General features: G+C 33.4%; 1 protein-coding gene across 1 annotated transcript in view; it reads left to right on the plus strand.

Annotated features, from left to right (window-relative positions):
* The first annotated feature begins 4,365 nt into the window (after positions 1-4,365).
* LOC142351872 (uncharacterized) overlaps positions 4,366-27,695 on the plus strand; it is a 48,062-nt gene continuing 24,732 nt past the window's right edge. The window contains exon 1 of the mRNA XM_075404114.1: positions 4,366-4,627. Coding sequence (XP_075260229.1) covers positions 4,414-4,627 — 214 coding nt within the window. The 5' untranslated portion in view covers positions 4,366-4,413. The remainder of the gene's footprint in view (positions 4,628-27,695) is intronic.

The following is a 27,695-nucleotide window of genomic DNA, read 5'->3' on the forward strand; positions in this document are numbered from 1 at the left end:
CGTCTACTCTCAGTCAAAATGATCCGGAATAACGGCCAGATGTCATCTACATCGGACAAGCGTTCCGATAGCACATAATTATCTATAATTATACAAGAAAATAGTAGTTTGATAGAGGATAAAAAACCTTTTGAATTTACGCAATTTCAAATTGCGGATGAATTAATCTTACTGCTAAAATTAGTAATTCAACTTAAAACTTAACACTTAGTCAAGAGCAACAGCGCCCGCACAATTAGGAGCGGATAAAGTATATAATATAGTCCGGCAAGAAAAAGAAGGCATTAACCATTTAATTAAAACATTCTTGAGCTGGGTAGAAGATACCGTAGATACTTTAGGCGTATTATATTCCTTTCATGGTATATACAACGTTTTTGGAAAAGCCGTGTTCGTCATATTTTTGCTGCCATGAAAACTAACTGTAGCAGAAAAATACTACTATATAATCTCAAAATTGCGGAAGTATTGCAATACTTTTATGATTCAATTAGGTTTTCCGAAAACTATATATGCATCACAGACGTCCTTGGGAACTCATACAACAATTAATTATTGATCACTCGCAAATCACATTGCGAATGCATAATGCAAAAAACCTCTACTTACATTCGCTAATTTCACAGAACAAAATACTCTCTGGGAGGTATCACCGACTGAACAGAATATGGGTACAGTTGTTCACTCACAACCAATGGGTAAAAATCCAAACGAGTCAGCGTTCAAATCCGTTAAATTATGCCTTGCCAAATCTATCTAATGTAAACACACCTCGTCTACGAAGACAGATTTCGGTACATTTCAATACTGAACAAGTAACTTCAAGTCGGAACTTACCCAGTGCAATTTACCCTCTTCACATGCAAAAATGATGCACGAAAATAATCTCTCTTCATAAAACAGACAATTTTTTTCTGCAAACAATGCTTTTATTTCTGTTAATACTCCGATTTTCATCTGAAAATAAAATTTTCAACTCTGCAAATACTCTGATGTTAACAAATAAAATTTTAACTCACCAAATATTTATTTGCAAATAGTCTACAAATTGTCTGCAAATAACGATTTTAACAACCTGTTGGGTTCAAATTAGGTGTCTGTACGTCTTTGCAATAAGCTTTGGAATCAAGGTAAGCTGATAACAGCTGCCAGCTTAAGCGATGTTTGTGTGCTTCACTAGCTTTCGAATCAAAGTAATCACATGCTAGCTGCCGGATGATACGTCTTGTGGCAAAATCTGCACAACATCAACTCCAAATCAGAATCTGCACTACCCCCCCCCCCCGAGTCTTATAAGAAACGTTGCATTTTAATTGTATATCAAGGACTCAATTCTATAGCTGCTCTGCTTTAGTTTTCTATATTTGTTCAATACTCCAAGACAATCTGAAATAAAAACAGTTTAATTGGTAAATTTGACCAAAAATTGCAATTTTTTGCTAAATTTGTCAAGTCCCTTGCAAAGTACCCTAGTTGAGAGGTCGACTTTATGAAAAGACTCATAAAGTCGACCTAGGGGGTATTTCCCTACCTTAAATACACGGTCGACCTCCTAGTAAGGGTCGACCTAAAGTCTTATCATAAGTCGACCAACGGTCTTATCATACCCAATATCGGTAGACCAAGGTCTTTTCATAAGTCGACCTCTCAACTGGGGTATATGCTGCTTTTTTTTCTGGCGGATACTTTTATAGATAAAACGTTATTGACAATTTGTAAAGATATAATGACCTCGTCATGCTTTGAAAATGCATCGGACAAAACTTCAAAATCATTTTTATAAATTTCCATGAATTGTGTCTGAGCATGATGTGACACAGAAATAAATTTGAAAAAAACTTTGTTTCAGAAAAATTATGGTTCCTGTTGCTAAACTGCACATATTGAGGTAGCATGGTACCCTTATGCTGCGCTGATACAGAATTGAACCGACGATATACAATTGGAATACTATATGTTTCAGTACTGTCATGCTATGTTGTTATGGTCCACGAAGCTCGGGGTCTACAAAACAGGTATCACAGAGACAAAAATTAATAGTTATAAACAAAAAAGACACACATCTTTTAGCGCTGAATGCGGCGAAAGCTATGAAATTTTGTAAGAATTGTCGTGAACTTGTGTACACGTTTATAAAAAAGTTTTTGCGCATTTCACTTTTAGCTTGTTATTATGCCAGCCTAGCTTGCTGAATTTAAGAGTCTAGCATATTTCAGCTGCGTGTTAAACTTTCAGAAAATTCTTTAAAAATGGAAAAAAGACTGGTCAGTGTATATTTTGACATGAACAGGATCTGTACAAATGTTAAAAAAAAGTTTATATACAGTTTCTGGATTAACAATGGCTCAGTACTGAAATGCTCTGGGTGCTCAACCTGGGGAGAAAAAGAGAGAGAGAGAGAGAGAGAGCGAGAGAAAGTGAGTGAGAGAGAGAGAGAGAGAGAGAGAGAGAGAGTTTAAGTTTGAAACATGGAGTGCTGAATCTAGATAATTTGTTTTTAAAAGAACACTGCGAGTTTTAGATCATAACGAAGAGAGATAACCTTGTACAAAAAAAACAAATGTTATGTTGTGACGAGATGTTTATAATTGCATTAAGCTGATTATTTTTTCATTTGTCAAATCTAGTCAGATTTGATTCTTCCAAAATACTCATCAATTTACCCGGGTCGGAATACTTAAACAAACAATGGATTTTATGGTGGTTTTCATTGGCTAATATTACATTTTGCCAATATATGGGGTATTTAAAGGAACTTGCAGCTACGACTGCCATTTTTATTAAGCAAATCAACTGAACCGATAGACTTCCAGCTCATGTTGAGCCGATAGACTTGCTGTTGCGAAGGTTGAATGCTCTGCATAGAGGGGATGGACTGAAACTTACGGAACACTGAAAATTTTTAAAGTCCGTGAAATTTTAATTGGTTCTCACCACCTTTTCTAATTTTTCTATTAGGAAAGCTCACTTTCTGTTGAGAAACAATAATAAAAAATAGATTCAAATCTATTAAAAGCTTTTAATATAGTTTTCGTAGCACAATTTAAATCTATTCCAAATCTTTTCGAAACAATTATATTCCATTTTGTTCAGTAGAATTAAATAGTCTTAAAAAAATTAAAATCGTTAAAACGGTCCCATATTGCAGCCGAGAAATGGATTTTAATGATAACACTTTATCAAAAAGAACGCTATATACTCGATTTTGAATTCCATTGTTTCAATGCTGGTAGGTTTGTTCAACGGTTTGATTACTTGAACAATGCTACGGTTTAATTAGAATATAGCGTACTCACAAGAGTTTATCTATCAGTATTATCGGCCGCTAATATGAGCACCAGTATTGTTATAGAATTTTATAGGGCCACTGTTTCCTGCTAACTGCGTTTCTGAGTTCCAAGATATACTTACGTATCAGAGAATGAAAAATAGTACTTTATTTGTTATAAGAGACTTTACCTTATCGATAGCTATTAAAAACCAATTGTGTGATGCAAAATTAATATAAATAAAAGGTGTACACAACGATTACAGGTTATAAAGTTTTCTTCAAATAGAAGAGCTGGAATGCTTCATTGTACTGGCTCCCTCCGCACGCTCTATCAAAATTTTTGAAAAAGTTTTTTAGTTGCGGCGTATAGTTTTTTAAAATTAAAGATAAGTCTTAGGTTTTTTAGATAATCAATACTACCACAATGTATGAATCGTTTCGAATGGGATACCAGTTGTCAATTTCGGATAGCAGGCGCGTTTAATGCTTATGAGTTTGTGTTCCGTTTCTAGTTGAAAAGTTGATTAAAATTGATCAAGTTTTTCGATATTGGAACTTATGCTTGGTTATAGAAAGTAGTTTTCGGCTCTACAATAGGCTTGACCCTGTATACGAACCCTATACGCAGAACCGTATACATGGCATGGCTTGTTGTTTAGAATTTATGGTGTATTTAAGCACAGTTAGCTTTTGCATTTCTGCATTAACTTGTTCTGACCTTCTTTAAATCATTATATCAGCGATGGCTCATGAAATCAATCATGCATACGTTTGAAAAATCTTTACAATTAATCTAATTTTGGTTTTTGTAAAATTTTATCTTATCTTAAGGCAGAAAGTCAATTGTTATACGGTCTTGTATAGCTTTTATATTTATTGTAAAATGTAATTTGGTTCTGTTTATGAATAATTTTCTACATGAATATTTTGTTCGAGTTTTGTAAAACTACTTCTTAATGAATAAAGCTGTACAACAAAAATGTTAAACTTAAATTTTAAACAAAAGTTGAGATTTTTCATAAGATATTATGTTAATTCATATCTATTAAAACTAAGAGTAAAACTAAAGGTTATTTTTACGAGCGAACTTTATAATAACGTGAATTTTAGTTAACTTTTAGTTTTTAGTGTGTATAAATATAATGATTCGGTGTTTGAATTGCTTGAAGTATTTGTTCTGTGTATATCTAGTTATTGCAGTATCTATTTTCTGCTATGAAACTTTGTTCTCAGTGGGTTCTTCATTACCGACAGAAGAATTTATATTTCATCATCAAACCCAGCAAATTGAAAATATCTCCGACAACACTGCACTGCCCTTTTGCCAGAGGGCAGACCAGTTTCTGAAATTTAAAGGTATTTTGTAAATCTCTGTTTAGTTTTAACAAACCAGTTAAATGACCATGAACGACCAATGAATTTCGTTCACTTGATTAATAGAAAAGATTTTACTTCTCGACCCATGAAAAGACCATGCAAGCTTGACCCAAAGAGCTCATGAAAAGACTTTTGCTCGACTTTAAGTGGAAAGCTCGATTGTGTAATTGTAGTAAAAAAGGTCCCTCCCCATTAGAGCTTTTGAGTCTTTTCATATGTCGAGGTGTAAATCTGGGAGGGCCCCACTCAGATATAGTCCCACGTGAACGATTCAAAGAAACGATAATCAGTCACTTGTTATGGGAACTACCGGGAAACAATCCAAAAATTGCAATGAGAGACAGTGATTTTGTTTTTTATTGCATGAGACAGACACGGCAAATTTGAATTTTTGAACTTTTGGAAAAATCTAGGTTTTTGAAGAATTTGGAAAATTATTTAAAAAAGCAGTCGAATTTACACCAAATTTTGTTTTCTTCGTGTCAATTGATTTGATGTGAATATTTTTGCAACGAATTCTTCACTTTCTTAAAAATTCTTACGGATTTTTCGATGTTTGATAGCGTAATGTCTCGTGCACAATTCAACCGAGACAGCAATCACCAAATTTATATCAATTAATAAATCACTATTTTACGCCGATAACTGTTTCAATCAACCTAAATCACAATTGAGCAAAATTTTTCGGGTCTTTCCCATTAAAGCCCCCCTCCATGAAATTATACCCCCCCATTATGGTATAATTACCATGTTTGGGGGGGGGGGGGCTATAGGTTATCTGACCACTAAGCTGGGGGGCTATAATGGGAAAGACCCAATTTTTCAAATTACAATATGTGAAATCACGGTTGTTATCAAGTCTTGTAGGTATCTTCGGTTTCAAGCATCGAAATCGTTAATATTTTCGGTAAAACCACTAAACATTGTAAAGTGGTTTTACCTAATAAAAACTTACTAAAAGCTCAATTTACAAGCTCAATTTGAACCATCCGCATTTCTTTTTATAACGGCGAGGGTAACTGGAATACTATTTCAATAAGTTTTTGTTTTGGGATTTTAAAAGTCTTTAATTAAGTTTCTTAATTTTTCAAACAGCCTCTTGCTATGTACATTAAACAACTTAAATGTACGGAAAAACTTTGCTAAACTTAGTAAGCAAAAATTGTGAATCCAAATGAATTATAGAAAGCTTTTTAGAACGAATATGTTTCTGATTTGAATTTCGCCGCCTTTGAGAAAGTAGGTTAGTGAGCTCTACTACAGTTTCGATAAATGTTTATTAGTTAAGATTATATGAAAATAACTTTTTGAAAATATAATTTTCCATAGAGAGACGAAACGAATGCAAAAAATTGAAACAACCATTTCAAAGAAATTGCAAACAATTTCTCAGGAAAAATTCTGTAGTGAAATATTGCCAAACTCATTTATATATTCTGGCCATTTATATTCTGATTATTTGCAAAATAATGCAAATAATTAAAATATATTTGAGAAAATAGTTTTGGTTTTTAGTAATCAAAGCAAAGGAATCCCAGTAATTATTTTCACAGATACGTCCCACTTAAAATTTGCGTGTCCAGACAAAACAGTCCCAGACGAAACATTCCCGAATAAATATCAAAACAATTGTAAAAATAATTTACAAACAATTAGCAAGCATAATCTGTGAGTCAATCATCTGAATGCATTGTTTTTAATTGATAAGAATTAAGATTAAACCATAAAAAATGTTTCAAAAAATGTGTTTTCGGCTGAAAAACTATGTTGTAATCAATTTAATAATTTTTCATTGACCTACAGTCATTTGAATAACTTAAGGATGAGTTTCTTTGTTAATTGGTGGTGATATATTAATCTCTTATGTTTGGTTGAGATTGTTTTGTCTGCTTTGTTGGGACTTTTTTGTCTGCGATTGTTTTGTTTGGGAATATTTTGCTATTCGGAACTGTTTTGTCTGGTATTGTTTTGTCTGGGACTGTTTTTTCCGTTCACCTAAATGTCCTTCACTTTTAAGTTCAGCGAAAAATATCCAGATTATTCGAAAGATTAAACAAATCTCAGCGTTAAATTGGTTGGATTTGTTGACACAAACGGTTTTTTATAAAATAAGTCCGGTTTTCATGGGGAATTGTCCCGGATTATAAAAAAATTAGCGCCGCATTCGGTCAAAATGAGCTGGAATTTTTGAACGATATGCCGCAAAAATTGTTCAGTTTAGAAAATTTTAGGATAAAGTATTTCACAATTTTAAGTGGCAATGAATTGTCTGCAATCCGGAGAAAAAAAAACCTGTCCTGATTTATTCAGGAAAAAACAGAATAAAGAGCACAAGTTCGTAGATTTCTTTTAATAATGATAGAGAAAAAAACAAATGATAATGTCCTGCATCCAAAAAACCATTGGAAAGCTATCAAAAGTTACTGAAGCAGTCTCGTCGATCGATACCTAGCAGCTCATAAATTTATGCCCATTGTAATGAGTGCTATAGTAATTGCTATTAAAAAATAGAGAACTCCAAATGTTGCCGAAATCGAGAAACGTGAAAAGATACGGAAGATGGTGGTTTAGCTGTTAAGGACTGAAAGGATCCTTATAAATCAAACTTAAGCGTAAATTCTTGTTTTAAAACTTAGTGTAATTTTGATTAAGATTCAGGTTAGGAAAATTTTAATAAATTAAGTAAAAAATGCACTAGAGAGCATGATTATTCAAAAAAGAGATCAAGTAACTTGCATTAAAATGGGCTTTTATTTTTTTGAAAGAAATAGGCTAGAATTTGCTACTTTCTTTGGGATTGTTTTGTCTGGGAATATTTTGCTATTCGGAACTTTTTTTGTCTGGAACAGTTTTGTCCGGGACTGTTTTGTCTGTTCACCTAAATTTGTGCTTCACTTTTAAGTTCAGCACAATTATATAGGTTATCTGAAAGTTTTTCGATATTGGAACTTATGCTTGGTTATAGAAAGTAGTTTTCGGCTCTACAGTAGGCTTGACCCTGTATACGAACCCTTTACGCAGAACCGTATACATGGCATGGCTTGTTCTTTGGAATTTATGGTGTATTTAAGCACAGTTAGCTTTTGCATTTCTGAATTAACTTGTTTTGACCTTCATTAAATCATTATATCAGCGATGGCTCGTGAAATCAATCATGCATACGTTTGAAAAATCTTTACAATTAATCTAATTTTGGTTTTTGTAAAATTTTATCTTATCTTAAAGCAGAAAGTCAATTGTTATACGGTGTTGTATAGCTTTTATTTTTATTGTACAATGTAATTTGGTTCTGTTTATGAATAATTTTCTACATGAATATTTTGTTCGAGTTTTGTAAAACTACTTCTTAATGAATAAAGCTGTACAACAAAAATGTTAAACTTAAATTTTAAACAAAAGTTGAGATTTTTCATAAGATATTATGTTAACTCATATCTATTAAAACTAAGAATAAAACTAAAGGTTATTTTTATGAGCGAACTTTATAATAACTTTATAAGAAACGTGAATTTTAGTTAACTTTTAGTTTTTACTGTGTATAAATATAATGATTCGGTGTTTGAATTGCTTGAAGTATTTGTTCTGTGTATATCTAGTTATTGCAGTATCTATTTTCTGCTATGAAACTTTGTTCTCAGTGGGTTCTTCATTACCGACAGAAGAATTTATATTTCATCATCAAACCCAGCATATTGAAAATATCTCCGACAACACTGCACTGCCCTTCTGCCAGAGGGCTGACCAGTTCCTGAAATTTAAAGGTATTTTGTAAATCTCTGTTTAGTTTTAACAAACCCGTTAAATGACCATGAACGACCAATGAATTTCGTTCACTTGATTAATAAAAAGCTTTTAATTCTCGACCCATGAAAAGACCATGCAAGCTTGACCCAAAAAGCTCATGAAAAGACTTTTGCTCGACTTTAAGTGGAAAACTCGATTGTGTAATTGTAGTAAAAAAGGTCCCTCCCCATTAGAGCTTTTGAGTCTTTTCATAAGTCGAGGTGTAAATCTGGGAGGGCCCCAGGGCCCCACTCAGATATAGTCCCACGTGAACGATTCAAAGAAACGATAATCAGTCACTTGTTATGGGAACTACCGGGAAACAATCCAAAAATTGCAATGAGAGACAGTGATTTTGTTGTTTATTGCATGGGACAGACACGGCAAATTTGAATTTTTGAACTTTTGGAAAAATCTAGCATTTTGAAGAATTTGGAAAATTATTTAAAAAAGCAGTCGAATTTATACCAAATTTTGTTTTCTTCGTGTCAATTGATTTGATGTGAATATTTTTGCAACGAATTCTTCACTTTCTTAAAAATTCTTACGGATTTTTCGATGTTTGATAGCGTAATGTCTCGTGCACAATTCAACCGAGACAGCAATCACCAAATTTATATCAATTAATAAATCACTATTTTACGCCGATAACTGTTTCAATCAACCTAAATCACAATTGAGCAAAAGTTTTCGGATCTTTCCCATTAAAGCCCCCCCCATGAAATTATACCCCCCCATTATGGTATAATTACCATGTTTGGGGGGGGGCTATAGGTTATCTGACCACTAAGCTGGGGGGCTATAATGGGAAAGACCCAATTTTTCAAATTACAATATGTGAAATCACGGTTGTTATCAAGTCTTGTAGGTATCTTTGGTTTCAAGCATCGAAATCGTTAATATTTTCGGTAAAACCACTAAACATTGTAAAGTGGTTTTTACCTAAGAATAACTTACTAAAAGCTCAATTTACAAGCTCAATTTGAAACATCCGCATTTCTTTTATAACGGCGAGGGTAACTGGAATACTATTTCAATAAGTTTTTGTTTTAGGATTTAAAAAGTCTTTAATTAAGTTTCTTAATTTTTCAAACAACCTCTTGCTATGTACATTAAACAACTTAAATGTACGGTAAAACTTTGCTAAACTTAGTAAGCAAAAATTGTGAATCCTAATGAATTATAGAAAGCTTTTTAGAACGAATATGTTTCTGATTTGAATTTCGCCGCCTTTGAGAAAGTTGGTTAGTGAGCTCTACTACAGTTTCGATAAATGATTATTAATTAGGATTATATGAAAATAACTTTTCGAAAATATAATTTTCCATAGAGAGACGAAACGAATGCAAAAAATTGAAACAACCATTTCAAAGAAATTGCAAACAATTTCTCAGGAAAAATTCTGTAGTGAAATATTGCCAAACTCATTTATATATTCTGGCCATTTATATTCTGATTATTTGCAAAATAATGCAAATAATTAAAATATATTTGAGAAAACAGTTTTGGTTTTTAGTAATCAAAGCAAAGGAATCCCAGTAATTATTTTCACAGATACGTCCCACTTAAAATTTGCGTGTCCAGACAAAACAGTCCCAGACGAAACAGTCCCGAATAAATATCAAAACAATTGTAAAAATAATTTACAAACAATTAGCAAGCATAATCTGTGAGTCAATCATCTGAATGCATTGTTTTTAATTGATAAGAATTAAGATTAAACCGTAAAAAATGTTTCAAAAAATGTGTTTTCGGCTGAAAAACTATGTTGTAATCAATTTAATATTTTTTCATTGACCTACAGTCATTTGAATAACTTAAGGATGAGTTTCTTTGTTAATTGGTGGTGATATATTAATCTCTTATGTTTGGTTGAGATTGTTTTGTCTGCTTTGTTGGGACTTTTTTGTCTGCGATTGTTTTGTTTGGGAATATTTTGCTATTCGGAACTGTTTTGTCTGGTATTGTTTTGTCTGGGACTGTTTTTTCCGTTCACCTAAATGTCCTTCACTTTTAAGTTCAGCGAAAAATATCCAGATTATTCGAAAGATTAAACAAATCTCAGCGTTAAATTGGTTGGATTTGTTGACACAAACGGTTTTTTATAAAATAAGTCCGGTTTTCATGGGGGATTGTCCCGGATTATAAAAAAATTAGCGCCGCATTCGGTCAAAATGAGCTGGAATTTTTGAACGATATGCCGCAAAAATTGTTCAGTTTAGAAAATTTTAGGATAAAGTATTTCACAATTTTAAGTGGCAATGAATTGTCTGCAATCCGGAGAAAAAAAAACCTGTCCTGATTTATTCAGGAAAAAACAGAATAAAGAGCACAAGTTCGTAGATTTCTTTTAATAATGATAGAGAAAAAAACAAATGATAATGTCCTGCATCCAAAAAACCATTGGAAAGCTATCAAAAGTTACTGAAGCAGTCTCGTCGATCGATACCTAGCAGCTCATAAATTTATGCCCATTGTAATGAGTGCTATAGTAATTGCTATTAAAAAATAGAGAACTCCAAATGTTGCCGAAATCGAGAAACGTGAAAAGATACGGAAGATGGTGGTTTAGCTGTTAAGGACTGAAAGGATCCTTATAAATCAAACTTAAGCGTAAATTCTTGTTTTAAAACTTAGTGTAATTTTGATTAAGATTCAGGTTAGGAAAATTTTAATAAATTAAGTAAAAAATGCACTAGAGAGCATGATTATTCAAAAAAGAGATCAAGTAACTTGCATTAAAATGGGCTTTTATTTTTTTGAAAGAAATAGGCTAGAATTTGCTACTTTCTTTGGGATTGTTTTGTCTGGGAATATTTTGCTATTCGGAACTTTTTTTGTCTGGAACAGTTTTGTCCGGGACGGTTTTGTCTGTTCACCTAAATTTGTGCTTCACTTTTAAGTTCAGCACAATTATATAGGTTATCTGAAAGTTTTTCGATATTGGAACTTATGCTTGGTTATAGAAAGTAGTTTTCGGCTCTACAGTAGGCTTGACCCTGTATACGAACCCTTTACGCAGAACCGTATACCTGGCATGGCTTGTTCTTTGGAATTTATGGTGTATTTAAGCACAGTTAGTTTTTGCATTTCTGCATTAACTTGTTTTGACCTTCATTAAATCATTATATCAGCGATGGCTCGTGAAATCAATCATGCATACGTTTGAAAAATCTTTACAATTAATCTAATTTTGGTTTTTGTAAAATTTTATCTTATCTTAAGGCAGAAAGTCAATTGTTATACGGTCTTGTATAGCTTTTATATTTATTGTAAAATGTAATTTGGTTCTGTTTATGAATAATTTTCTACATGAATATTTTGTTCGAGTTTTGTAGAAACTACTTCTTAATGAATAAGGCTGTACAACAAAAATCTTAAACTTAAATTTTAATCAAAAGTCGAGATTTTTCATAAGATATTTTGTTAATTCATATCTATTAAAACTAAGAGTAAAGCTAAAGATTATTTTTACGAGCGAACTTTATAATAACGTGAATTTTAGTTAACTTTTAGTTTTTAGTGTGTATAAATATAATGATTCGTTGTTTGAATTGCTAAAAGTTTTTGTTCTGTGTATATCTAGTTATGGCAGTATCTATTTTCTGCTATGAAACTTTGTTCTCAGCGGGTTCATCATTACCGACAGAAGAATTTGTATTTCATCATCAAACCCAGCATATTGAAAATATCTCCGACAACACTGCACTGCCTTTTTGCCAGAGGGCAGACCAGTTTCTGAAATTTAAAGGTAGTTTGTAAATCTCTGTATAGTTTTAACAAACCCGTTAAATGACCATGAACGACCAATGAATTTCGTTCACTTGATTAATAAAAAGCTTTTACGTCTCGACCCATGAAAAGACCATGCAAGCTTGACCCAAAAAGCTCATGAAAAGACTTTTGCTCGAATTTAAGTGGAAAGCTCGATTGTGTAATTGTGTTAAAAAAAGTTCCTCCCCATTAGAGTTTTTAAGTCTTTTCATAAGTCGAGGTGTAAATCTGGGAGGGCCCCGCTCAGATATAGTCCTACGTGAACGATTCAAAGAAACGATAATCAGTCTCTTGTTATGGGAACTACCGTGAAACAATCCAAAAATTGCAATGAGAGACAGTGATTTTGTTGTTTATTGCATGAGACAGACACGGCAAATTCAAATTTTTGAACTTTTGGAAAAATCTAGAATTTTGAAGAATTTGGAAAATTTGTTAAAAAAGCATTCGAATTTACACCAAATTTTGTTTTCGTTTCAATTGATTTGATGTGAATATTTTTGCAACGAATTCTTCACTTTCTTGAAAATTCTTACGGATTTTTTGATGTTTGATAGCGTAATGTCTCGTGCACAATTCAACCGAGACAGCAATCAACAAATTTATATCAATTAATAAATCACTATTTTACGCGGATAAATGTTTCAATCAACCTAAATCACAATTGAGCAAAATTTTTTGGGTCTTTCCCATTATGGACCCCATGAAATTATACCCCCCCATTATGGTATAATTACCATGTTTGGGGGGGGCTATAGGTTATCTGACCACTAAGCTGGGGGGCTTTAATGGGAAAGACCCAATTTTTCAAATTACAATATATGAAATCACAGTTGTTATCAAGTCTTGTAGGTATCTTCGGTTTCAAGCATCGAAATCGTTAATATTTTCGGTAAAACCACTAAACATTGTAAAGTAGTTTTACCTAATAACAACTTACAAAAAGCTCAATTTACAAGCTCAATTTGAACCATACGCATTTCTTTTATAACGGTGAGGGTAACTGGAATACTATTTCAATAAGTTTTTGTTTTAGGATTTTAAAAGTCTTTAATTAAGTTATTTAATTTTTCAAACAGCCTCTTGCTATGTACATTAAACAATTTAAATGTACGGAAAAAATTGCTAAACTTAGTAAGCAAAAATTGTGAATCCTAATGAATTATAGAAAGCTTTTTAGAACGAATATGTTTCTGATTTGAATTTCGCCGCCTTTGAGAAAGTAGGTTAATGAGCTCTACTACAATTTCGATAAATGATTATTAGTTAAGATTATATGAAAATAACTTTTTGAAAATATAATTTTCCATAGAGAGACAAAATGAATGCAAAAATTGAAACAACCATTTCAAAGAAATTGCAAACAATTTCTCAGGAAAAATTCTGTAGTGAAATATTGCCAAACTCATTTATATATTCTGGCCATTTATATTCTGATTATGGCTTTTTAGTAATCAAAGCAAAGGAATCCCAGTAATTATTTTCACAGATACGTCCCACTTAAAATTTGCGTGTCCAGACAAAACAGTCCCAGGCGAAACATTCCCGAATATATATCAAAACAATTGTAAAAAATAATTTACAAACAATTAGCAAGCGTAATCTGTGAGTCAATCATCTGAATGCATTGTTTTTAATTGATAAAAGTTAAGATTAAACCATAAAAAATGTTTCAAAAAATGTATTTTCGGCTGAAAAACTATGTTGCAATCAATTTAAAAATTTTTCATTGACCTACAGTCATTTGAATAACTTAAGGATGAGTTTCTTTGTTAATTGGTGGTGATATATTAATCTCTTATGTTTGGTTGAGATTGTTTTGTCTGCTTTGTTGGGACTTTTTTTGTCTGCGACTGTTTTGTTTGGGAATATTTTGCTATTCGGAACTGTTTTGTCTGGGACTGTTTTGTCCGTTCACCTAAATGTCCTTCACTTTTAAGTTCAGCAAAAATTATCCAGAATATTCGAAAGATTAAACAAATCTCAGCGTTAAATTGGTTGGTTTTGTTGACACAAACGGCTTTTTATAAAATAAGTCCGGTTTTCATGGGGAACTGTCCCGGATAAAAAAATTAGCAACGCATTCGGTCAAAAGGAGCTGGAATTTTTGAACGATATGCCGCAATATAGAGAACTCCAAATGTTACCGAAATCGAGAAACGTGAAAAGATACGGAAGATGGTGGTTTAGCTGTTAAGGACTGAAGGGATCCTTATAAATCAAACTTAAGCGTAAATTCTTGTTTTAAAATTTAGTGTAATTTGTTTACAATCAGTTGCTCCTAAAACATCTCTAGTCTCTAAAAACAACTCTTTCCTGAAACAAAAAACCAACAAAATTATAATCCTCTAAAATAAAAACAAAATCTCAGTTTTTCTAATATATCCGCAAAAAACGGTCATTTGCTAAAAAAATTTTGACAGTCTTTGACGTTTAATCGTAAATTGGAGCTTAAATCATAGCAAACACCTTTAAACGTATTCACACTGGTCATTGCGATGTCTTCAAATTTTGACACGGAAGATGTTTGTTTAGCTATTAAGGACTCAAGGAATCCTTTTTAATCAATTTTAATCGTAATTTCTTGTTTTAAAATTTTGTCTAATTTTGATCAAGATTCGGGTTAGGGAAATATTAATAAACTAAGTTAAAAAAGCGCTAAAGAGCATGATTATTCAAAAAAGAGATCTAGTAACTTGCATAAAAATGAGCTTTTATTTTTTTGAAAGAAATAGGCTAGAATTTGCTACTTTTTTGGGATTGTTTTGTCTGGGAATATTTTGCTATTCGGAACTTTTTTGTCTGGAACTGTTTTGTCCGGGACTGTTTTGTCTGTTCACCTAAATTTGTGCTTCACTTTTAAGTTCAGCACAATTATATAGGTTATCTGAAAGATTAAATAAATCTCAGTGTTAAATTAGTTGGATTTGTTGACACAAGCGGTTTTTTCTAAAATTAGTCCAATTCGCATGGGAAATGGTCCCGGATAATTAAAAAAATTAGCACCGCATTCGGTCAAAATGAGCAGAGATTTTTGGAAGATATGCCGCAAAATTGTTCAGTTTGGAAATTTTTAGGATGAAATTTTTCATAATTTTGAGTGGCAATGAATTGCCTGCTGTCCGGAGAAAAAAACAAAGACCTGTCCTGATTTAATTAGGGAAAAAAACAGAATAAAGCGCACAGGTTCGTAGATTTCTGTTAATAATGTTTAGAAATGTTGTTCCTAAAGCATCTCTAATCTCTAAAAACAGCTGATTCCTGAAACAAAATAACCGTCAAAAAATAACATCCTCTAAAATACCGACAACGAACAGACAATATTCTCAGTTTTCTTAATATGTCCGCAAAAACGGTCGCTTGCTAAAAATTTTGACAATCTTTGACATTTAATCGTAAATTGGGGCTTAAATCATAACAAACGTCACAAAACGTATTCACACTGATCATTGCGAATCATTCAAATTTTGAAATGGAAGATGGTTGTTTCGCTGTTAAGGACCGAAAGGATCCTTATAAATCAAACTTTAGCGTAAATTCTTGTTTTAAATTTTTGCGTAATTTTGATCAAGATTCAGGTTGGGGAAATATCAATAATTTACGTAAAAAATGCGCTATTGGGGATGATTATTCAAAAAGAGATTTAGTAACTTGAATAATAATGGGTGTCTATTTTTTGAAAGAAATACGCTAGAATGTGCTCCTTTTTTGGGATTGTTTTGTCTGGGAATGTTTTGCTATTCGGAACAGTTTTGTCTGGTACTGTTTTGTCCGGGACTGTTTTGTCTGTTCACCTAAAATTGTGCTTCACTTTTAAGATCAGCACAATTATATAGATTATCTGAAAGGTTAAATAAATGTCAGTGTTAAATTAGTTGGATTTGTTGACACAAACTGTTTTTTCTAAAAATAAGTCCAATTTGCATGGGAAATTGTCCTGGCTTTTAAAAAAATTAGCACCGCATTCGGTCAAAATGGGCTGAGATTTTTGAAAAAAATGCCTCAAAAATTATTTAATTTGGAAAATTTTAGGATAAAGTTATTCAGAATTTTGAGTGGCGATGATTTGTCTGCTTTCCGGAGGAAAAAACGAAGATTTGTCCTGATTTCTTAAAGAGCACAGGTTCGTAGATTTCTGTTAATTATCATAGAGAAAAAAAACAAATGATAATGTTGTCCTGCATCCGAAAAGCCATTGGAAAGCTATCAAAAGTTACTGAAGGAGTCTTATTCAATTTGTGCGCATTGTAATGAGTGCTATAGTAATTGTTATTAAGAATATAAAGAATTTCAGATGTCAAAATTGAGGACCGTGGAAAAATTAGGCGCATATAATTGTTGAAATACGTAGTAAAAGGTTGCTTTTGTAATTTCAGAGACAAGTTTAGAGCGCGAAAATGTTTGACAGAATTTTTGTAATCATTTTTTCATTTTATTAACTTAAAAGATGAATTTTTTTCTCAAGATTTTTATTGCATTCGACCAATTTGTCAAACATCTAAAAAATAGAGTGACATCATCGTGCATCAAAATGGCAATCCCTTCAATATTGTTCACAATCAGTTGCTCCTATTGCTCTGAATTGCTCGGAAATCTTTAGAATTTTAACAAATTCAGTACGTTGCTTTCAGTTTTCAGCGCATGCCGAGCAATTTTTAAGCAAACAGATTAGGTCAAATTGCCCCGGATCCTGGTTGGGATCATTTTAATGCTAATGCTTCTAGGTACCGGAGTCAAATTGTAAATCTCAAGAAGTGGGTAAGTTTTCTGATTGCAAAACTAATTTTTGTTCGCAAATCCTAAAATATGGAAGAAAGCATGTTAAATCCGATTTCGATGAAGTTTTTATTTTTGTTGCATTTGAGCACATATTATCAGAAATAGAAAAAAGTGTGGCTGGTATTAATGATGAGATGGAATTTTGAACGATGTGGAGATTTAGCACAATTAAGAGGTAGTTAAATGATTCCGAAAACTCTAATTACGGAAACTTGGCCCTGGTAATTCTAACTTGCTTACTTGCATAAAATTACTTTGAATTGTTTAAAATGGGAAAACTCGTCTTCATTTTTACTAATCAAAGAATTGAAATCCCAGAAATTATTTACACGGAAAGGTCCCACTTTAAATTTGCGGTTCACATTTAAGTTCAACAAGGTTAGAGGATTATCCGGATTATCTGAAAAATTCTATAAAACTCAGAGTTAATTTAGTTGGATGTGTTGTCACAAACGTTTTTTTGTCAAATAAATCGAAATTGCAAGTGAATTTGTCCAGGATTACAAAAAAATTTGCACCGCATCCAATCAGAATGAGATTTTTGAAAGAAATGCCCAAAAAATTGTTAAATTTGGAGTACTTTAAGATAAAGTTTTTCACAATTTGAGTGGCGATGATGTGTCTGCTGTCCCGAGAATAAAAACAAAGATCTGTTCTGATTTAATCAAGAAAAAACAGAATAAAGAGCACAAATTCGTAGATTTCTGTTAATGATGATATAGAAAAACAATTGAAATGATAATATTGTCCTGCATCCGAAAAGCCATTGAAAAGTAATCAAATGTTACTGAAAAGTTGCGTCGATAACTGGCAGTTTTCCAATTGTGCGCGTTTAAATGAGTGCTATAGTTATTGTTATTAAAATATAGAGAATTCCAAATGATGCCGAAATTGAGAACACTGGAAAAATTACGCCTATATAATAGTTGACATACGTAATAAAAGATTGATTTTGTAATTTCTTAGACAACTTTAGAGTGCAAAGACGTTTGACAGAATTTTTTGTAATCAATTTTTCATTTTCTTAACTTAAAAGATGAAATTTTTTTTTCCTTTAGATTTTTTTGCATTGGCCCGGTTTTTCAAACATTTGAAAAATATAGTAACGTTATCGTGCATCAAAATGGCAATCCCTTCAATATTGTTTACAAACAGTTGTTCCTAAAACATCTCCAGTCTCTAAAAACAGCTGTTTCTTGAAACAAAAGAAGCGTCAGAAATTATAATCCTCCAAAATACCGGCCACAAACGGACAAAATCTCAGTTTTCTTAATACGTTCGCAAAAAACGGTCGTTTACTAAAAATTTTGACAGTCTTCGACGTTTGACCGAAAATTGGGGATTAAATCATAACAAACGTGACAATACGTATGCAAATTGATCATTGCGGTGTCTTCAAATTTTGAATTTTTCCAAGATGTTTGTTTAGCTTTTAAGGACACAGGGGATCTTTATAGATCAAAATTTAGCGTTACCCGTAGGTTAAAATGGTAGTAAAATGGTAGATGATCCAGCCTCGAGCTCATTCAAGTTCATACAAATATTTATGAAGCAGACTTCCAAATCTCACTTCAATATAAACATTCTATTAATTATTGAGGTCCAAATCGAAATACCACCGCTAATTCGCTGCATTGATTGTCAGATAAGGTAAGGATTTCAATACGGTAAAGGAGCCCAAGAAAGTTGTGTGAATTTGAAGTACTTTAAGATAAAGTTTTTCACAATTTGAGTGGCGATGATGTGTCTGCTGTCCCGAGAATAAAAACAAAGATCTGTTCTGATTTAATCAAGAAAAAACAGAATAAAGAGCACAAATTCGTAGATTTCTGTTAATGATGATATAGAAAAACAATTGAAATGATAATATTGTCCTGCATCCGAAAACCCATTGAAAATTAATCAAATGTTACTGAAAAGTTGCGTCGATAACTGGCAGTTTTTCAATTGTGCGCGTTTTAATGAGTGCTATAGTTATTGTTATTAAAATATAGAGAATTCCAAATGTTGCCGAAATTGAGAACACTGGAAAAATTACGCCTATATAATTGTTGAAATACGTAGTTAAAGATTGCTTTTGTAATTTCTGAGACAACTTTAGAGTGCGAAAAAGTTTGACTGAATTTTTGTTATCACTTTTTCATTTTCATAACTTAAAAGATGAAATTTTTTCCTTTAGATTTTTTTTGCATTGGACCGGTTTTTCAAACATCTATAAAATATAGTAACGGCATCGTGCATCAAAATGGCAATCCCTTCAATATTGTTTACAAACAGTTGTTCCTAAAACACCTCTAGTCTCTAAAAACAGCTGTTTCCTGAAGGAAAAGAAGTGTCAAAAATTATAATCCTCTAAAATACCGGCCACAAACGGACAAAATCTCAGTTTTCTTAATAGATTCGCAAAAAACGGTCGTTTAATAAAAATTTTGACTGTCTTTGACATTTGATCGAAAATTGGGGCTTAAATCATAACAAACGTCACAAAACGTATGCAAATTGGTCATTGCGGTGTCTTCAAATTTTGAATTTTTCCAAGATGTTTGTTTAGCTTTTAAGGACACAAGGGATCTTTATAGATCAAACTTTAGCGTTAATTCTTGTATTAACATTTTTGTGTAATTTTGAACAAGATTCGGGTTAGGGAAATATTAATAAATTAAGTAAAAAATGCGCCAGTGAGCATGATTATTCGAAAAAGAGATCTGGAACCGTGCATAAAAAGGGGCAATTACTTTTTGAAGAATAAATGCACTAGAATCTGCAGAATTTTTCAAACAGACTCTATAAACTCTGGTAAAATCAGACCTAAATTTACAAATTGCGCTGAATTGCCCAAAAATCTTAAGAATTTCAACGCATTCAGTACGGTTCTTTCATTGTTTCAGCGCATTCCGTGCATATTTGTACGCAAAAAGAATAGTTGAAATTGCAAATGCTTGAATAGTTGCTTTTAAATGCAAATGCTTGTCGTTACCGAAGTCAAATTGTCATCTTTAATAGGCAGGTGAACTTAGTGATTGCGAATAATAATTTCGTTTAAAAAAGCTTGAAACATGGAAGAAAGCTTTTCAAATCTTTTTCGATGTTTTTCTGTTTGTTGCATTCGAGCAAATATCCGATATAGGAAATAAAATTTTGCCTGGCATTAAAATGTGATGGAATTTTGAACAATATGGGATTTAGCGCAAAAAAGAGGTAATCAAAATGATTCCGAAATCCTTAATTATGAATGAAAGGTTGACCCTAGTAACTACACCTAATGACAATATAATAGTTTTGCTTGTGGTTTTAAATTTTTAATAGCACAAAGTTAAGAAGTCGGAGTCTTTTTATTTTTTTTTGAAATATCACTGTTCCAATTTTGATTGAGTTATAAAAATTTCTTTACGTCATTACTTTTGCAGCTTTACTTTTTTTGAATGCAACCCCTAATTTCTATCTAATTCAATAAAGAAGTAGAAATTGATTCTACATAAAACAAATTTCAATGTAATAAAACCTGGAAACCAAAGTAATGATTAATCAAAACATAAACACTTGATTAACTACCTTGAATATCAGAAAAAAAGTTGCTATCATTTCACCACATAAAAATGAAAGATTGAAAACATTTACTCTACGGCGAATAAATGTAGCAAATAATTACAGACCAAATAATACAGATCTCTTAAATTGTTTCATGTCGGCTGAAAGTTTGCAAATGTTCTATTTATTTTTCTCTTTTTTACCTTCCTTACTGTAAGATTCAATCACTTTTATAGCTGATTTTTAGTTGGTACCGCAAATTACGATCCAGAGCCCCTAGCCGTAGGTTAAAATGGTATTGGAATGGCAGATGATCCAGCCTCGAGCTTATTCAAGTTCAAAAAAATATTTATGAAGCATACTTCCAAATCTCAGTTCAATATAAACATTAGTAGTAAGATAATAGGGTACTAAGATAGGGGGGGGGGGGTTATCCTTCGAATTAATACGTGTGATAATAGGGGGTTATCCTTGGCGGCGCTACATGTAAAACAACGACCGTGCGTGATACATGTAAATTGGCATGTAGGTTGATTTGGGTGGAAAAGCCTGGCTAGAGTCATTTTTGAGTAAGCGTTCATAAAATCATATGGCTAAAATTGCTACAGTTGATTTGAAGAGCATTCACGAAACTTATACGGAAATCGAAAAAGAATAATCACAATACGGCGAACGGTTTTTATACTTTTTAGCTACTTGTCTTCATTTGGATCCTGAGATTGATTTAGATATAGCTTTGAAACTACGACCTTATGGTGGTTTGATTGGCATCGACAATTCAGCCCTCGACAAATATTTTAAATCGTTCAAAATTTTGAGACTGCATGCGATACTTCATGACGCTTCCGGTTTTGTATATGAATTTAGTGAAAAGGGTCCAGGCTATTCCTACGTATTACCTTGTTCAGTCATAAATGAGTACCTTGGTCATGTGACTGGAATTGCTTTTTGTTTATACGTAAAATCATTCAAAAATAGTTTATTCAATTTGCTGGAATGTTGAAATCTGGAGCAGTTGTTCTTGATTTTGAAGGCTTTAGAAGTAAAAAAATCTGGATTTATAATAAAAGAACTTGCGGTATCTACCAAAAAATACAACGATACAATTTCGTTTTTACCTCCAAATTCATTTAACATACTTTCTTCGAGTGAGCAAAGATCTTTCCTGTGGGTATCTAAGTTTCTTCATGGTCTCTCGTGGGAGACAGGAGAGTACCCTTATCATTATTTGCAACAGATTTTTCAAAGTAGAGTTCTTCGATTTCCATTTTCTGATTTTTACGCAAAAGGATTAGAAAAAACGGAAACTTTACGGCAGCTGTTACAGAGGAACGTTATCAACTTGGAAACTTTGTTTTGCCCAAAAATTGAACACTTGAAATTATATCGGGAGACACCAGTTTGTCAATTACATGCATTGAGTTGCCCAAAACGACAAAGAAGCAAGCATTGTGCCAAAAAGAAGGCAAAACTCTTTTACCAGTGGCTGACGAATGAATCGTCGGTTAGAGAAACCAGCTCCGTCTCTGCTTCAAGTGAATTTGTCTCCAAATTTGACAGTTTACAGTTGCATAACGCCTGAAAATCAGTTAACGGTTACTCTTATCAAGGAAGAAAAAATTGACACAAGAGGGCAAACAGTTTTGAGAAAACAGCAGATCGTGTGTGCTGGTGCTGAAATAGAAGCTTTCAAGAAGTATTTTTCTCTACTGGAGTACTTTCAATTGTACCATGTCTTTACAAGAGAAAATGAAAAGGTTGAAACTAACCCCTTTACCTACGCCCAAGCGTGCAGTGCCAATTCTGATGTCTCTGGACGATGAGACTCTTCCCGATGAAATCAAGCAGCTGATCAAAGAGAACAAGGTAGAGTCAATTGTTTTTAGAGATAAACAAGATTCGATGAATGCAAACTATACAATCACTTACAAACAAGGAGACAACGACTCTGGATATGTTTTGTATGATTTTTTTTGTTGAATAATTATGTAACATTCTTGAAAAGCAATTCTTTTTTTGAATAATTTTGTTTCAAAATGAGTCAAACCGAAGATCAACTAGATTAGGGCGGAGGCATAACTGACATGGTTTTTGACGCTGACCACCAAGAAAGACGATCTTGGAGTTTTGCAATTCGAGATTGCCTCGATCAGAGGTTGTATATTTCACACAAATCTTAATAATAATTTTTCTTATAACTGTGTCTCGCGCCAAGTTGTTTTTTTTCAGTCTCGACTGTGAAGAATCCACATTTTGGTTTTCACTTCTCTCTTGTACAGTTGGATACGCTCTTCCAAATCCAAAGTTATGAATAAAATTATTTCCACCTCTGACCGGTTGTTCATTGCTGTTTGCGGGCCATCTTGTTGCGGGAAAACTGAGCTCATTTTCAAAATGTTATTAGTTGGCACTTTTTTCCCAGAATTTCAAACAATTTATTATTTTTATCAGCATGATCAGCCAAAATTCCAATCGTTAGAGAAGAAACTGAACATACATTTTAAAAAAATTCTCTAATTTTGAACTCATTCCAGAGTTAGACAACTGCCTCCTTGTGTTCGATGACTCATGTGAAGAAATTTTTAATGACAAAGAATTTTAAAAATTAGCAACCGCAGGGCGACACAGAAACACCAGTGTAATTTATGTTAAACACAATTTGTTCCAGCAAAGCAGATGGTCCAGAACAATTGATCTAAATACAACACATATCATACTGTTTAAATCACCACGTGACACACAACAGATTACTTTTATTGGTAGACAGTTGAATAACTCTCAATTTTTAAAAGAAAGCTATGAGATGGCAACTAAAGAACCGTTTGGTCATTTTATTAATTAATTTGGATCCCAAAACATCAGACGTCTTGCGCTACTGTTCAAATATTGTTCCTCCAGGACCATCAATTTTTTATCTGCCATCAGCTAAAGCCGTTATTACAAGTTTAAGCGATGAGAGAGAAAGAAGTTTGTATGCTGGGGCGGCTGCTAAACATATCGGATACAAAACTAAAAGAGAAGATAGAGAGAGCTTTAAATCATTTCATTAAGTTCCTTTGCGAATGTTTGCTCAACATTGTCAATGGTAATGTTCCAATACGAAAAAGTTTTTTGCAAGGTTATGAAAAATCATTCAGAAAACTATTGTCTAGACAAACAAGTTTGAAAGAAAAGAGGCAACTTTTTGCTAGAGAAACAAATTTGGTCAAAACTGTTGGTTTCGCTTGTTATCGTTATTTGACAAAATCGTAAAGCACACCGAAGAATTCATTTTAATTCCAAAACGAATGTTTGCTTCACATCAACCGGTAAAAAAAGAAAAAAAGAAGTTTTGGACAATCTCCTTTACAAACAGAAAGCTTCACAGCTGTCTCTTTTGCAAAGAAACCAGTCGAATTCAATGGAAAAACCAGAGAAAGCAGTTGAACCAGTTGAGACTGCAGACAAAATGATTGAAACAGCAGAAGAGGAAAAAACAGAACCCATGAGCGAAGACAGCAAGATTGAACCAGTAGTGAAAAAACAAAAAAGCAAAGATTTTGACTCCATATTGTTAGAGCTAGATTTTATGAATAAAAACCAAATCAAAAGATCAAAAATCATACTTGACTTGATTAACCAATCTGAAACAGTAACTGTAGAGTCGAACGACGTTCTTCACGTAAATAAAGAAAGATTGGGCATTAAAGCTTCAACATTTCTGTACAATCTGCAGCAACCAACTAAAAAAATTGACATTGAAAAATACTCCAAAATTTTAATTGCTCTTAATATCTCACCTCATCTTGTTGCAAATACACATGACAAGCAAATCTTGGAAGCCTCGTCTGAAAGTGAACAAGAGTTTTTCCCAAGTAGAGAACAACCCAGTCGGCAAGAGCTCTTCTCTAGTAGAGAACAACACAGTGGCTCGAAACCAACCCAAAAAAAGATATAAAGAAGAACCGGACCAAACGACAGACAAGGAAGAGACCAGTCAGAAGATGTGATCTTTCTTTTCCTGAAGAAAAAAAAGGGATCAGTTTTATTTAAAAGGACCAGCATCGTATGGAAGCATAAAGCGGTTACAGACGCAAAGCAAGCTCCCTCTAGGTAAAATTCAGTCCTATTTGGAGACAAAGCCGTCTTTCACAAAGTACCGTTCAATTCGATTAAAATTTCCCAGGCTTAAAGTTTTTGTAAAAGACATCAACGAAATTTGGTCTGTGGATTTGGCACACGTTGATAAATTGGCAAAGTATAACCGCAATATAAAGTATCTTCTAGTAGCGGTTGATTGTTTGTCAAGATATTTACGAGTGGAACCAATGAAAACAAAGTATGCAACCGAAGCAGCTGAAGCATTCAAAAAGATGATCAAAAACAAACAGCCCGAAAAAGTATGGGTTGACGATGGTACAGAATTTCTTGGAGCATTCAAACAATTGTGTACGAAACGTGGAATTCATTTATATAGTACCTTTAGCGAAAAAAATCAGCTTTTGCAGAGAGGAACACTAGATCTCTCAAAAAGATAATTCATCGGTATCTTGAAGAAAAGTGGACCTATAGCTACATTGACCAATTAGACCAATTTGCGAAAACAATCAATTCAAGAGTCAATCGAATAACAAAAATTGCTCCTAACAAAGGTACAAAAACGGATGTGCCACGACTAGTGTCATTGGCAGCACAAACAAGCTCAACTCAGAAGCCCAAGTTTTACACTGGAGACTTTGTGAGAGTAGTTAAAAAAGATAAAGCATTCAGGAAAAGTTATATGCAATCATTCACAGACGAAGTCTTTGAAATAACGGGAATACCGATATTAAGCCCACCAACAAACACCTTAGCCGACGCAGACAAGGAACCAATTCAAGGAAAATTTTACCAACAAGAATTACAACTTGTCAGGCTCCCTCTTGTTTAAAATGTCCAACAACCGGTTTGAAGACGAGTTTACAGTTCACGTTGTTTCAGGAGCTTCAATGGAAATATTTGATTCAAATACACTTGCATCATTTCGGAATTTTTTCAATGACGAAATTCAACTTGCGTGTGATTGGAGAGTGGCGCTAAGTGAAATCATATTCCCAACAAAAATAGAAAACATAGTAAACGGAAATCTAATTGCGTACAACTTAAAAGACTTTGAAGATTCCCAAAAGATTTCTTCGGGAGCCAATGTTATTTTTAGACCTTATAGTGGACAGCAATTTAGTTTTATGCCAGGAACCTTTGAAACAGTGGCTCAACTTCTTGCTACAATTAAGCGCACAATTGGCCTGCCCCATTTTTCATTCAGAGAGTTGAAGAGCTCTGGGAAATATGAAATTCTGTTTGGCAAGTATGAGGGAATTACGTTTCCCAGCGAAGAAATTCCAAGCATTAATGGATTTAAGGGTTTTCCTGACGGTAATGGAATACACATTGGGTACAAAATGATTCCCAATGCGAACAGGTTTATGAAAAGTGATGATACGAAAGCTTATTATGGGGAGTTCCCAGCTGACCTTTGTGCTGGAAAACATCTAATTTTCATCTACACCAACATAATTGAATACCAATACGTCGGTGACACTAAGGCTCCTCTTTTGCGAGTCATTGATTCAAAACAACGTCTGAAAAACGGTAGTGTTTGTGAGCTTGAACCCACTCATCGGATAATTTTTTACAAATTTAGACTATAAGAAGCTCCTAACCAACACAATTCAATCGATTTCAAATGAACTGAGAACGGAAACAGGACAATTAGCTCCCTTTTTGGGAACTGGAAAAATTATTCTAACACTACAATTCAAAAAATTTTCCCCTTAAAATGGATTCTTATTATGCCAATCAAGCAACGTCTTTGCCTCACTTCTCTGGACATTATCGTCAAAGAGGAAGTGGTTTTGGAGCTCTAGCTGCAGGCATTGGGCGTGTTGCGCTACCTTTAGCACTTCGTTTCATTTTGCCTACAGCGAAGCGTATCGGGAAAGAGCTATTGAAACAAAGTGTTCCAGAGATTTTGGATGTAGTCGGAAGCAAAAAATCTCCTAAACAGGCGTTTAAAAATACAATCTCAAAAACTATCAAAAAACAGACAGGAGGATCTCGCCAAAATATTTCACGTCGGAGGAATTCAATACGAGTCAAGCCACAGAAAGCAATCAACAAACGCAAAATAACCATTTCAACGCACAGAGCTCCAAAAAGAAGTTGGTCAGTTTTTTTTTCCAGAGTGAACGATGATCGCTAATTTGTTACCATCAGAGGCAACTCACAGTTCTTTGGATTTGTTCGAAAAATCTTCTCTCTTAGTAACTTTCGATGGTAGTTTTTGTCAACAGTTGGGCCCAGTCTACAGTCCAAATGGACCCATGTTAGAATTTGAAGTCGCCGGTGACCGAAATAATTTTATTGACTTACAGAAAATTTTCTTGGAAGTGAAATGTAAAATTGTCCAGTTATCAGAAGCTGATTTGAGATATGACTCAAGAGCAGCAACAGATGTTACGAAGACAGATGCTCCCTATTTTTGCAATAATGTTTTACATTCACTCTTCTCTGACTGTACAGTGTCTGCTAATGGACTAAAAATTTCAAGCGCTAGCGGAAACTATGCTCATAAAAGTTTTTTTGAAACAGAATTTTCACATAACAAAGATGCAAAAAACACCTGGTTGGCGTGTCAGGGCTATTCCTACAAAGAAAATCCAGGAGCGCTGTCAACTGGAGAAGTGAACAGAAGGAAAGCCTTAGTGAGGCAATCGGCTGAGTGCACATTTTACGGTAAAGTTGCAGTTGACTATTTCACTTGTGACAGAGATTTGCTAAGTGGCGTGACACTTCGCATTGCATTTAGACGGTCAATAGATGATTTTGTTATAATGTCTGACGATGCAGCCAAGCACTACAAAGTAAAAATTGTCGAAGCTAATTTGTATGTGCGCAAGATGACATTGAACGATGATGTCGTATCCGCTATAGAAAAAACTTTGTTAACAAGTCCAGCTTCGTATCCCTACTTGGAGACTCTCACAAGAACATTTCTGGCATCAACGGGTCTCCACAGTTGGAAACAAGAAGATATTTTTGCCAGAGAACCGATTCGTAGACTAGCAATTTGTCTGAACACTAACGAAGCGGTTCTTGGTAACGACAGACAAAATCCATTTAATTTCCGCAAATTCGACCTTGAGCAGATTTATATTTACCGAAA

The sequence above is a fragment of the Convolutriloba macropyga genome, chromosome 13, assembly GCF_964194025.1.
Source record: "Convolutriloba macropyga chromosome 13, txConMacr16.3, whole genome shotgun sequence".
Classification (NCBI taxonomy): Eukaryota; Metazoa; Xenacoelomorpha; order Acoela; family Convolutidae; genus Convolutriloba; species Convolutriloba macropyga.